The sequence below is a fragment of the Narcine bancroftii genome, chromosome 12 (assembly GCF_036971445.1).
Source record: "Narcine bancroftii isolate sNarBan1 chromosome 12, sNarBan1.hap1, whole genome shotgun sequence".
Classification (NCBI taxonomy): domain Eukaryota; kingdom Metazoa; phylum Chordata; class Chondrichthyes; order Torpediniformes; family Narcinidae; genus Narcine; species Narcine bancroftii.
The window spans coordinates 99,213,825-99,227,252 of NC_091480.1; the positions used below are offsets into that span (position 1 = coordinate 99,213,825).

The 13,428-nt window shown below is 44.7% G+C and overlaps 1 protein-coding gene across 7 annotated transcripts in view; it reads left to right on the forward strand.

Annotated features, from left to right (window-relative positions):
- ace (angiotensin I converting enzyme (peptidyl-dipeptidase A) 1) overlaps nt 1-13,428 on the forward strand; it is a 135,400-nt gene that overhangs the window by 50,073 nt on the left and 71,899 nt on the right. For all 7 annotated transcript variants that reach the window (XM_069905138.1, XM_069905136.1, XM_069905139.1 and 4 more), the window contains 5 exons: nt 2,569-2,712; nt 3,838-4,029; nt 7,616-7,713; nt 10,433-10,602; nt 11,781-12,004. In XM_069905138.1, coding sequence (XP_069761239.1) covers nt 2,569-2,712; nt 3,838-4,029; nt 7,616-7,713; nt 10,433-10,602; nt 11,781-12,004 — 828 coding nt within the window. The remainder of the gene's footprint in view (nt 1-2,568; nt 2,713-3,837; nt 4,030-7,615; nt 7,714-10,432; nt 10,603-11,780; nt 12,005-13,428) is intronic.

A 13,428-nucleotide genomic window follows, 5' to 3' on the forward strand; every position in this document is an offset into this window, starting at 1 on the left:
GATGAACAGCTCACTGAAAGCCTCAACTGTGTATTAAACAATATTTATTTATTTTTATTTATGTATGTACATACTGCATATGTAGCATTTGTCTGCACGTGTGCTAGGTCCGGTTGTGTGACTGCATGTTTGGTCGGATTGTACTTCTACAATCAGATGACAATAAACTTGAACTTGAACTAGAGGAGTGTGTAACAGGGATGTTACAGTAATCATAGGGGACTTTTATCTCCATATTGGTTCAGCAAATCAAATTAATACCAACAATGTTGTCCAGCTGGAGAGGGTGCAGAGAAGATTTACAAAGATGTTGCCAGGAATCGGGGGCCTGAGGGAGAGGTTGAGCAGGCTGGGGCTTTATTTTTTGGTGCATAGGAAGATGAGGGGTGATCTCACAGAGACGTAAAAAATCTTTCTATCTATACATAGTTTTAATGTGAGGTGAGGTTGGGGGTAAAGATTTAACAGGAACCTGAAGGGTAACATTTTACACAGAGGGTGGTGGGTGTATGGAACGGGCTGCCAGAGCAGGTGGTTTGAGACAGGTACTATTGCAATGTTTGCGAGACATTTAGTTGGATACATGGATAGGATGGCGTTAGAGGAATATAGGCCAAACACAGTGTGGGAGGGATATTTTGGCCGGCATGGGCAAGTTGGGCTGAAGGTCCTGTTTCCACGCTGTGTGACTGTGATAGTACAGACCTATCACCAATGTATATAGTGTATATAGTCACAGTATCTAGACTGTGCTTACAGCGATTGGCTGAGAGCTTAGCCAAGCCTACTGTCTGGGCCTTAAAAGGTTGTGTCCCGAGCCAGGTCGGATCATTCCAGACTGGTCGGCCACCTGTCTTTTGCTAATAAAAGCCTTGGTTTGGATCAACAAGTCTTTGGTTCTTTCGACGAGCTCTACAGTGACACGCTAACTCTAGAATGTTATGGTTCCATTTCTGGACTCCACATGGGATGGATCTCTGGACCCGCCGTGTTTTGGCTGTGGCTCCCTTGGCGACACGGTTAGCTGATACAGCACCAGCATTCGAGACCGGTGTTTGACCCGCTGTTGACTGTAAGGAATTTGTACATTCTCCCCATGTCTGCATGGGCTTTGCCTCAGGGGCTCCAGATTCTTCCCACATTCAAAATGTACCAGGAGCTGTAGGTTATTTGGGTGTAACTAGGTGATACAGGCTCATGAGCTGGAAAGGCCTGTTATGTGCTGTCAAGTTCAGTCGGTTCCTCTGTAATTCTCTCCTACCAATCACACAAAAAACATAAAAATATGTTACGAGTTCAGCACATGGCCCCCCCTTCAGTGTGCTTTGGGCCCGGTGGAGGGGGTGGTGGTTTTCGGTCCCGACTGAGAATGGCAGAATGGCTGCTCTTGTTCATTATGTTAAGGAAATGCCAAGGGATCAGACTGTTTTAGATTTAGTATGAGAAAGTGTTAAATAACAATCTTGCCGTGAAGGGTAATCACAATGGATGAAATGTTACATTAATTTTTCTAGGATTATCGTTCATTGTTTATGGAAATGACAGGTTGGCTGGGATGGAATTGGGAACTCCATGTAGGCAGACCATGGCTGACATTTAAAGAAAGAATATAGGATGAAAATACAACAGGACAGGTAGCCCAACCACAGATTACAAAAGTTAACAGTCATTTTCTATCTGAGGATATAGTTTATAACAATTTGGCATAGATAGGGTGGAAAGCTAGCACCCTTTTCCTGGGAGGGACAGTAGAAAATTCCAGAAGACATTTGTTGAAGGTGAGGGGAGGAAAGTTTAGAGGCAGTGTCAGCCGTACATTTTTTACACAGTGAGTGGTGGGGGCCTGGGGCATTACCAGGTGTGGTGGTGGTGGAGGATGGTACAGTAGAGATATTCAAAAGTCTCTTAGATAGGGACATGGATGCAAGAAAAGTAGAGAGTTATGGGCATGTGGTAGGGAAGGTTTAGATTGTTGAGTTGGTTTATATGGGTCGGCACAACATTGTGGGCTGAAAGGCCTGTACTGTGATACAATGTTCTATGTTCAGACAAAGCAAGTCTATGTGTGACAGGAGTCAATCTGAGACAATCTTTGGATTGGGAGTGCTTCAGATTACAACAAAGGATGACCAAGAAGTTGATGTTTAAAAAAAGGGAAAATGGATATTGATAAGAGACATGGAAACAGGCTCCAGGAATTTGGATAGGTGTGTATTAAAAGTATAGACACGCAAGGGCAAATGTAGACCCTCTGGACAGAGGCAGGAGAACCTACATGAGGAATGAAAAAATGGCAAAGAAATACTTCCTGCTTGTCTTCACAAAGGAAAAGCCTGCTGGAAACTCTGGAGAACCCATGATCCAGAGCAAATGGGAAACAATGAGGAAATCAGCCAGTCTCGCAGCATCCATAGGAGGTAAAGATATATCAGCAACATTTCATGCCTGAGCCCTTCCTTGAGGTATGAGAAAAGCCAAGCTGTCTGCCCCTGGTGCGGAGTTTTGTCCTGTGTGGTCAGGTGTGAAATGTCTCAGTAACTGTTGCCCTGGTTCTCTTGTCACCCACAGATCTGACACACATCCTGGCCACCTCAAATGACTACGATGAGCTGCTGTTTGCCTGGAAAGAGTGGAGGGATGCTTCAGGGAAGAAAATGAGGAACAACTTCAAGAAATATGTCCAGCTGAGCAACAAGGCAGCAAGACTTAATGGTGAGTACCAAGGGTGAAGAGAGGCCTGGGGTTTTAGTGACCAGCATTCCTTTGTCAAGGGAGAGTTTGAACATTGGAAATCGCATGCTGCAGCATCTACTAATACAATTACTGCTGATTTGTCTGTGTGACAAATTTGTCACACAGATTTGTCTGTTCAGCCTTCTCATTAATGACACGGATTGGATGCACTCATGTAAAACACAATGCTGGAAAAACTCAGCAGGTCAAATAGTGGGCTTTATATAGCAAAGATATATAACCAATGTTTAGGGCTTGAACCCTTCTTCAAGGTCTGCAGGTGGTGGGTTGCATCCTGGACATGGAGGATATATTTTAATTTAGAATGTTGTAAGGAATTTTTTTAAAAAAACAAAACAAAAATACACAAAATAGGATCCTGGCAATAAAGGTCCAAAAATATAGGTTTAATAGAGAGCAAATTCTCTATTAAACCAAGCCTTCACACACTCCCAGAACAAGGACAACTCTTATTCAATAAGGGTAAATCGCCTTCTATTTTTTATTTTGGGTGGCCTATGTGCCACCCAATTACACCCACTCGCTTACCAAACCCCTTTCAACTTTGGAACATGGGAGGAAAGCAGAAAGCCATGCAGTCATGGGGAGAATGACCAGACTCCTTCAGACAGCCCTGGATTCAAACCCTGGTCACTGGCGCTGTAATAGTATTGTGCCTTACCACAACACTAACTGTGCCACTCAACACTGTCTACACCACTTCTACTTTGCCCTACCATGGAGTTCTAATTCAGGGAAGTATCGGTTAGATGGAGAGTAAATCACCCTGCGCACTGCCTCACCCCACACTCCCAGCCTAGAGATAGACACCCAAATCCTCTTCCCTCTACGCAGTACTGGGACTGGGACGTTTCCAGGAAAGGAACAATGCACCTCAGATTTTTTGAAACCAATTCTCCAGTAATGTGAGTGGGATTAGCACCAACATTAGTCGATGATTTTTTTTGTCCATATCTACTCAGGAGTGGACCAAGATTTGACTGTACGAATCCCACTGCACCATCCAGTGCCCCCACTGTTATAATCTGATCAAATAATGTTCATTGCCTGGTCTCCATTTTATTCCCATTTCTGTTTTGCCAGGCCACACTGATACAGGAGCTTTCTGGAGATCCCTCTATGATTCCACAACCTTTGAATCAAATTTGGAGAACATTTACAATGAGCTGAAGCCTCTGTACCACAACCTGCATGCTTATGTCAGGAGAGCTTTGTTGAAGAAATATGGGAGCAAGTACATCAACCTGAAGGGACCAATACCAGCCCATCTCTTGGGTAAGATGAACCGTTACATCTGGGGAGGCATTGCGTTGGATTCAGAGTTATCCCAATTCAAAGTGGGTCTCATTTCTTAGTCAGAGTCCGCTCTGTGTCCTCATGCTTGCTTCAGTGCAATGCCACACAAGCCATTCAGCCTCAACCTACAAATAACATTGGTCCTGAGCTGTGGAGACTTGGGTCAGAGGGATTGAGATAGGGAGCTGAAGGATGGAAAGGAAATACATACAAGAACACAAGAAGTGGGTGAGAATTAGCAAGAGAACCATTCAGGGTGTTCCTTTTGAGTTGTTTGGAAGAAGTTGAGATGGTAGTGCATTATTTTGGCCATCACATTGTCCATGGCTGGACCTGGACAGATCACGGGAGATGTTCACTCCAAGGAACTGTTGACCATCTCCACTTCAGTACTGTTGATGCATACCAGGGAGTGAGCTCCTTCCTCCCTAGAGGTCTGTGACCACCTCCTTTGTTTCTCTGACATTGAGGGAGAGGCTGTTGTCTTGACACCAAGCCAGAAGTCCTGCTATCTCTCATCTATACCCCAGCTCCTCACTGTTTGAGATCCAGCCGATGACAGCGGTGATATTCATAAATTTAAGATGGAGCGGTGTTTGGCCACACAGTCATTGGTGTAACAGGATTACAGAAGGAGGCAGAGTACAGATGGTCAAGGGTGATCATGGAGGAGGTGTTGTTACTGATCCTCACTGATTATGGTCTGTCAGGACAGGAAGTTATGAATCCAGTTGCATAGGGGATGCTGAGAGCAGGGTCTCAGAATTTTGGGATGAATGTATTTAGGATCATAGTGTTTAAGGTGGAGTTATAGACAATGAATGGTAGCCTGATGTTTGTAGTCTTGTTATCCAGATGGTCCAGGGCTCTTGCCTCATGTGGATAGGGTGGTGAAGAAAGCTTATGGTACATTGGCCTTTATAAATCAGAGCACTGAGTCTAGGAGCTGGGATGTTGTGTTAAAATTGTACAAGGCATTGGTGAGGCCAAACTTGGAGTATTGTGTACAGTTCTGGTCACCAAAGTATAGGAAAGATATCAACAAATTGGAGTGAGTGCAGAGAAGATATACTAGAATGTTGCCAGGGTTACAGGGTTTAAGTTATAGGGAAGATTAAATAAGTTAGATCTTTATTCTTTGGAGCATAGAAGGTTGAGAGGGGATTTGATTGAGGTATTTAAAATTATTAGAGGTGGAGAGTCTTTTTCCTTTAAGAAAGGGGAGATATATCATTTACTCAATATATGGAAGAAGATTCACTTAGAAAGGAAAAAACAAATTACCAACTACCAAAATTATTATTGATGCAAAATCAACGAATCCCTTTTACAATAGATAACCTTTCCTTTAGAGAATGGGAGAGAAAAGGAATCAAAAGAATAGAAAATTGTTTTTTGGGAAATAATTTATTAACATTTGAACAAATGAAGTACAAATATGGAATAACTCATGGTACAATGTTTGCATATCATCAACTGAAAGCCTACTTAAAGGACAAATTGGGAAGCAGACTGAGATTACCAGAAGGAAGCAGCTTTGAATATCTGATTACAGAAACAACGATAATAAAAAGATTTATAACAAACATGTACATCAAGCTGCAAGAGAAGGAAAATGATGAAATAAGCTATAAACCCAAACAAAAGTGGGAAAAGGATTTAAACAAAGATAAAAAATGAAATATGGGAAAAGTTGTGCTCTGGAATTTTGAAGAATATAATAAACACGAGGTTACGCATGATACAATATAATTGGTTACACAGGTTATATATCACGCCCCAAAAGTTAAAAAAATGGGATCCAACTGCATCAGATAGATGTTTTCGCTGTAAGAAGGAAACGGGAACAACAGTACATGCAATTTGGGTATGTGAGAAAGTGGAAAAGTTTTGGGAAGATCTAAATCAGGTATTAAATAAAATCACAAAAAGCGACATACCAAAAAATCCAGAGATCTTTCTTCTAAGTAATATAAGAAGTAAAGAATTAGGCCTCAAACTGAATGAAGCACAAAAAAGATTTATGATAGCCTTAGCTGAGGCAAAAAAATGTATGATGCCAACTTGGAAATCAGAAGAGAACCTGAGAGTACAGCAATGGTACATGGAAATTAATACATGTATTCTATTGGAAAAAAGAACATATATTTTAAAAAATAAAGTCACATTATTCGAACAAATTTGGGAACCGTACATGGAACACAACGGAGAGGGCCTACTGCGGACCTCCACCCCCTAAAGTGATAAGAAGACAAAATGACTTGATCCAGTGTGTAAAAGTAGATGACACAATTTTCTTGTTTATTTTCATTGTGTGATGACATTGTTTAATGGTTTTATTGTATTGTATATGTTGAACGTTAAATGGGTTTGGAGGGGGGGTGGGAAGGGGGGAGGGAAGGTAGGGGGGAAAAAAGGGGAGAAAATGCCACTGTGTATATTTAAGAGGGAAATATTTGTATGTATTTTGATTGATATGGTTCACAGGGTGAAAAATAAAAAAAATTTAAAAAAAGAAAGGGGAGATACAAACAAGACGACATGAGTTGAGAGTTAGGGGGCAAAAGTTTAAAGGAAACATGAGGAGAGACTTCTTTACTCAGAGAGTGGTGGGTATGTGGAACGAGTTTCCAGACAAAGTGGCAGAGGCACGCTTGATATTAGCATTTAAGAAGTTGGATATGTATATGAACGGGAAAGGAATGGAGGGTTACAGGTTGACTGTAGGTCAGTGGGAGAAACTGTTCAGCAAGAATGAGAAGGTCCAAGCTGGCCTATTCCTTGATGTAATGGTTATGTGGTTATATATGTCTCATGGCCTAATGGAACGGTTGCTGCAAGGTGATTTCTGATATGAGCCAAGTAAAACAGGAGAGTTATCCTGAAAGTATATTCACATTATTGCACAGCTTGTGCATTTTATAGACAGCACACTCCAGGAAAGGTGTGACTGCATTGGAGATTCGCTAGGATGTTGCCAAAACTGTGCTTGGAGGAGAGATTGGAGAGTTGTTTTATGTAGAGCAGAGAAGGTTGAGGAAAGTTAGCATCTTTAATTTTATTTTATTTACAACATGGCAGAAGGTGATTCCAGCCATTGAAATCTGAGCTGCCCCCAATTAACCTACCAACCCTGTATGTTTATGGAGGGTGGGAGGAAACTGGAGCATCCAGTGGTAACCCACAGACATGGGGGGAACATACAAACTCCTTACAGACAGTGCTGAATTCAAACCCAGATCACTGGCGCTGTAATAACGTGCCATTAACTGCTACGCTAACCGTGCTACCTTTAGAAAAGCATGGAATTAAAGAGGGAGGTAATGCGGACATTAGTTCAGATGGCAGATGAGAGAGCGTGGATTTTCTGGGCCAAAGGGCCTTTTGTGTGCTGTATAACTCTGACTTCAAACAGGTCCTGAGCAAGAGTGATCCCCATGGGCCACAGTAACTGGGCAAAGAGCAATGTTGATTCCACAGCAGTTTCTGCAGATGATCTGGGCAGATGAAGGGGAGAATGGACCAGTGTCTGGCATGTTTTAATATTATCTTTCTGTGTTGTCAGGTAACATGTGGGCCCAGTCATGGATCAATGTCTACAATCTGCTCATGCCTTATCCCAATGCCAGCCATGTTGATGCCACACCTGAAATGATCAATAAGGTTCGTCCATTGAAGGGTGTTTCAATCTGTCCACTGAAGGGGTGGATTCTCTTTAATACAAAAACTAACAAAAACAGAAACCAGACAAAGTGAATGTCGTGTAACCCTCCATGACAGAAATCACTATCTATCTGTTCCTGCACTGGCAGGCTGCCTGCACAGTGAGATCCCAGCACCCTCCCTGCCCAGTGAGATCCCAGCACCCTCCCTGCCCAGTGAGATCCCAGCACCCTCCCTGCCCAGTGAGATCCCAGCTCACAGCCTGCACAGTGAGCTCCCAGCACTCTGCCTGCACAGTGAGATCCCAGCACCCAGCCTGCACAGTAAGATCCCAGCACCCAGCCTGCACAGAGATCCCAGCACCCAGCCTGCACAGAGATCCCAGCACCCAGCCTGCACAGTGAGATCCCAGCACACAGCCTGCACAGTGAGATCCCAGCACCCAGCCTGCACAGTGAGATCCCAGCACCCAGCCTGCACAGAGATCCCAGCACCCAGCCTGCACAGAGATCCCAGCACCCAGCCTGCACAGTGAGATCCCAGCACACAGCCTGCACAGTGAGATCCCAGCACCCAGCCTGCACAGTGAGATCCAAGCACTCTGCCTGCACAGTGAGATCCCAGCACCCTCCCTGTCCAGTGAGATCCCAGCTCACAGCCTGCACAGTGAGATCCCAGCTCACAGCCTGCACAGTGAGCTCCCAGCACTCTGCCTGCACAGTGAGATCCCAGCACCCAGCCTGCACAGTAAGATCCCAGCACTCTGCCTGCACAGTGAGATCCCAGCACCCAGCCTGCACAGAGATCCCAGCACACAGCCTGCACAGTGAGATCCCAGCACACAGCGAGATCCCAGCATACCGCCTGCTCAGTGAAATGCCAGCACTCTGCCTGCAGAGTGAGATCTCAGCTCATAGCCTGCACAGTGAGATCCCAGCTCACAGCCTGCACAGTGAGATCCCAGCTCACTGCCTGCACAGTGAGATCCCAGCACTCTGCCTGCACAGTGAGAACAGTACCTATCGTCTGCTCAGTAAGATCCCAAACTCAATGAGATCTCGGTGCAGTTCCCACATAAGCAGATCCCATTCCAAGCATCTAACCCCTGAATTAATCCATTTACAGGGCAGGGTTGAATTTAATTAAACAGTGACATCCCAAACCAGCCATTGCATCATTTCAACTGATCTAAATTCCATTCCAAGCCCACACATTCAGGTTTTCAAACCCATCACACACTCAGATCCCATTAAAGATGCTCAGTTCAACCCCAACTCTGGGAGAACCTAATCTAAACCATAGAACTAACCCCAATTCTGGGAGAACCTAATCTAAACCATAGAACTATAGGGCACTAGAGCTCAGAAAATGGCCCTTAGCCATTCTCGTCTGTGCCGGACTATTCATTCTGCCAATCCCAACTGACCTGTACCTGGACCATAATCTTCCATCCCCATCCCATCCATGTACCTATCCAAATTTTTCTTGAATGTTGAAACCTGCACAATAAGATCCCAGTCAAACCATTTCAGAGCAAAATCCCAATCAATCCCATGTCCAGATAGATCCCGATCCAATTCTTGCACAGAGAGATCCCAAACCAACCTCTGCACATTTGGATCTGTAAGATAGGATCTGCTTCAATCCCAGTTCAAACTTGCCCTAGGAGATCCCATCCAATTGCATAATTGCACCCATTTGTAGCTCTCTTGTTTAAAATCCCAAATCTTTCCCCACACATAACATCTAATCTACTACAGCCTTGTTCTTAAAACCTAATGGAATTGGAGTGAAGTCTCAGCTTTTCTGCTGCTCAGTGGTTTCCTAACCAGACTGTCCCACAGTGAAATCTCAATTCATCATCTGCAGATATCACCACCTAAGCCCCGCCTGGCGAGATTCCAAGCTAATTGGACAGTACAATCCAAAGGCATAATGGTAAAAAGCACATTTTTTTTTTTTTTTTTTTTTTTTTTTTTTTTTTTAAATTTTTTATTTTTCACACCATAAATCACAATAGCCATGATATACACTGGTAAAAAGCACATTGATGTAACAGTGATGTTGGGCGTTGTCCCATCAGTTCTCGTCAGTTGTTGCATTACACAAACGTGCTGGAAAAACTCAGCAGGTCACACAGCATTCATAGGAAGTTAAAGGGAAACTTTCTGAAACACAAAATCTGCTGACACACCGAAATGCTGGAGGAACTCAGCCAGTCTTTCAGCATCCATAAAAGACAAAGATGTATTGCCGACATTTCAGGCCTGAGCCCTTCTTCAAGGGATAAGCAGAATGAGCCAGAAGGAGGAAATCTCAGAATTCAAATAGTGCCGGCTGGGGGAGGAACCCAGACCAACAAAAGTGTTAATTAGGTATGATCAGGGGAGAGGTGAGCATTAATTTTGTCTGTGTAAGATAGAGACAGGGAAAAGGGAGAGGGACAGTGCGGAGCAAGGCGATGGGGAAGAAGAGTAACTTTTTATCAGGAAGGGCCCAAGCACAAAGTGCTGATGATCCTTTACTGTATGGATGCTGCCTGGCCTGCTGAGTTTCTCCAGCACTGTGTGTTGCACTTGACCCCAGCATATCAGGTGCTGAGCTGCTTATGAAGGGAGAGAAGGTTCATGTCGATGTTTGACATCTGGCAGGCGGATGGGATGACAGCCTTGGTTAAACTGTTGATATTTCCTTTAACAGTTCACTCTTTCTTTAACAGAAGTGGACCCCTTTAAGGATGTTTCAGGAATCGGACAATTTCTTCCAATCGCTTGGCCTCATCCCAATGCCACAGGAATTCTGGAACAAGTCGATGATTGAGAAGCCAAAGGACCGAGAGGTGGTGTGTCACGCCTCTGCCTGGGATTTCTACAACCGCAAGGACTTCCGGTTAGTGTCTGATGAGGAGCAGGGGTACAGTGTTGTTTATTTAAAGCTGGTCAGATGTACAAGTTGTTCCTGAAATCTAAAATTACGGTGAATACTGGAAATGCTCAGCAGGTCAGGATGTTTCTGTGGGGAGAGAAACACAGTCAACATTTCTGAACAGAGTCCCTTCACCAGAACTGGAAAGGAAACAAGAGACAAGGCTGTAGGGGCAGTGGGGGTGGGATGGGGGGGTGGGGGGAGAGGCTGTCTCTTTTATTTAGAGATACTACACAGTAACAGGCCCTTCAGGTCCATAAGCCGGCGTCACCCAATTAATCCCCTACCAGCTCCGTATGTCTTTGGAATGTGGGAGGAAATCAGAGCACCCGGAGGAATCCCACGTAGATACAGGGAGAACATATAAACTCCTTGCAGACAGCAGCGGATTCGAACCCAGGTTCAAACTGGTGCTGCCCCATCACTGTTTTCATCCCTCCTCCCACTACGTTTCCCACCTCCACCTCAAACACTTCCTAACAGCAGCAAACATGCCCACACCCCAACTCCGCTGAGGATGCCACACTCAGGGTGGCCTCACCCCCATTCTCCCCGGAACCTGTCACAATGGCTCAGGGATTGAAAGCTCCTGCATGGCCATCATGACTGTTCCAGATGCACCATCACCTGCACCGCCCTATATCTGTACCACTAATGTGTGGCACCACAGGTTATATGTAATAGTGCTGTGCTGACCCAACTGCCCTAAAAATGATTGAGTAAAACTGAGGTGACCATGGGGGTAAATTGTAAACACAGGGTTACTTGTCGGTGAATGAATGGGAGCATCCAGAGGGTAGGGACATGGAGATGAGAACGTGGGCAAAAGACAATGTGCTGCGAAATGACTTGAAAACTGATGAAGAGGTCTGACCCATTACTTCAACAGTTGCACCATCAACTCACCTGCTTTCTCAAGCCATGGGACAATAGAGGCAGTGTTTCCATTGTACTCTACACCAGGGTTCAGAGGTGTGACCTGCCCTCATCCTTGTACCTCTCAGGGCATGCTGGAACAGAGCCATGTTGGGGATAAGGTCTCTCCTGGGCCTCATTATAATTTCTCCATTAGATAACTGCTCAAAATTTACTAAAACATCCTTGCAATACTTCTTGCCAATACATGTTGATCTTTTTCCCAGGATTAAGCAATGCACTGTGGTGAACATGGATGACCTGGTGACTGTGCACCATGAAATGGGGCATGTGCAATACTTCCTACAGTACAAAGACAATCACATCTCATTCCGGGACGGTGCTAACCCTGGCTTCCATGAAGCCATTGGTGATGTGATGGCTCTATCTGTATCCACTCCTAAACACCTCCACAGCATTGGACTGCTCAACAAGGTGGAGGACAATGCAGGTAACCCCAGGCTCCTCCTGCAGGATTCAGATTCAGATTCAGATTTATTGTCAGAGTACATACCTGACATCACATGCAACCTGAGGTACTTTTTCCTGTGGGCCAGGCAAAATTACCACTTATTGGTCGTGCAAAAAAAAAGTACTTAATATATACCTGTAAACAAATAAAGAAATGTAAACAAACTGACTGTGCAATACATGGAGAGAGAAAAAAAATGTGTAAGAGTCCTTAAATTAGTCCCTAATTGAGTTTGATGTTGATGGTGGAGGGGGAGCAGCTGTTCCTAAACCTGGTGATACGAGCCTTGTGGCCCGTATACTTCTTTCCTGATGGCAGCAGTGAGAACAGAGCATGTGCTGAGTGGTGTGGATCCTTGATAATTGCTGCTGCTCTCTGACGGCAGCGTTCCCTCTAGATGTTCTCCATGGTGGGGAGGGTTTTACCTCTGATGTCCTGGGCTGTGTCCACTACCTTTTGCAGGGCTTTCTGCTCAGTGGTATTGGTGTTCCTATAACAGCCCGTGATCCCTTTGAAGTCAGGGGTTTGCTTACCGGCATCTGGCTCAGCTGTGAATCATGGAAAGCAGAGAAAAGGAGCTACAGTGAAAGAAGTCCTTCAGCCCATTGAATGAAAGTACCTTGCCCAATCTTACCACCCAGGAGTGAGTTCTTAGCCTTGCCGGTCACAGCTCCCCTCCCCCTCTCCCAGCCATGCCCCTGAATTAGTTACAATACCAGACTTCACATGTCAGCCCTTCTACTTCATTCACCATTAAGCACAACTAGGTTCCTTTTTTTCATCTATGTTCCATCCATTGTTTGCTCCAGATTCCTATTAACTTTCAGACCTCCATTTAATCTCAAGATTCAGCACAGTTACAGGCCCTTCTGGCCTACGAGCCTGCGCTGCCCAAGTTCACCCATATACCAATTAACCTACTAACCCCAAACATCTTTGGAACATGGGAAGAAACTGGAGCAGCTGGAGGAAACCCACGCAGGTCACGTATAATATTTGCATAACTTCACATTGAGATTTTCATAACGAAAATTAAGCCAGGTCGCTGGTGCTGTAATAGCATTGTAATACCATTGGGCTAACCATTACATTTCCCACCTCCACCTCATATCCAGCAGCAAACATGCCCACTATGATATTTACCCCTATTCTGATTCCCCATTTCACCCAGAACCTGTCCTTACTGTTCCTGCCACACCATCTCCTGCTCCTTCCTATTTTGTACCACTGATGTGGTCTCCACGGGTAATCTGGATACCATCTTCCAGGTGCTATTTCACCTCTTCTGCAGGATATCATCACTTTGTGGTGGTGTTGCATTGGACCACGACTTCCGGCCACTCTCCCTCCAAAATGCCCTCCAGTCACTCAACGTTCCCCTTCATCCTGCACTAGAGAGGCAA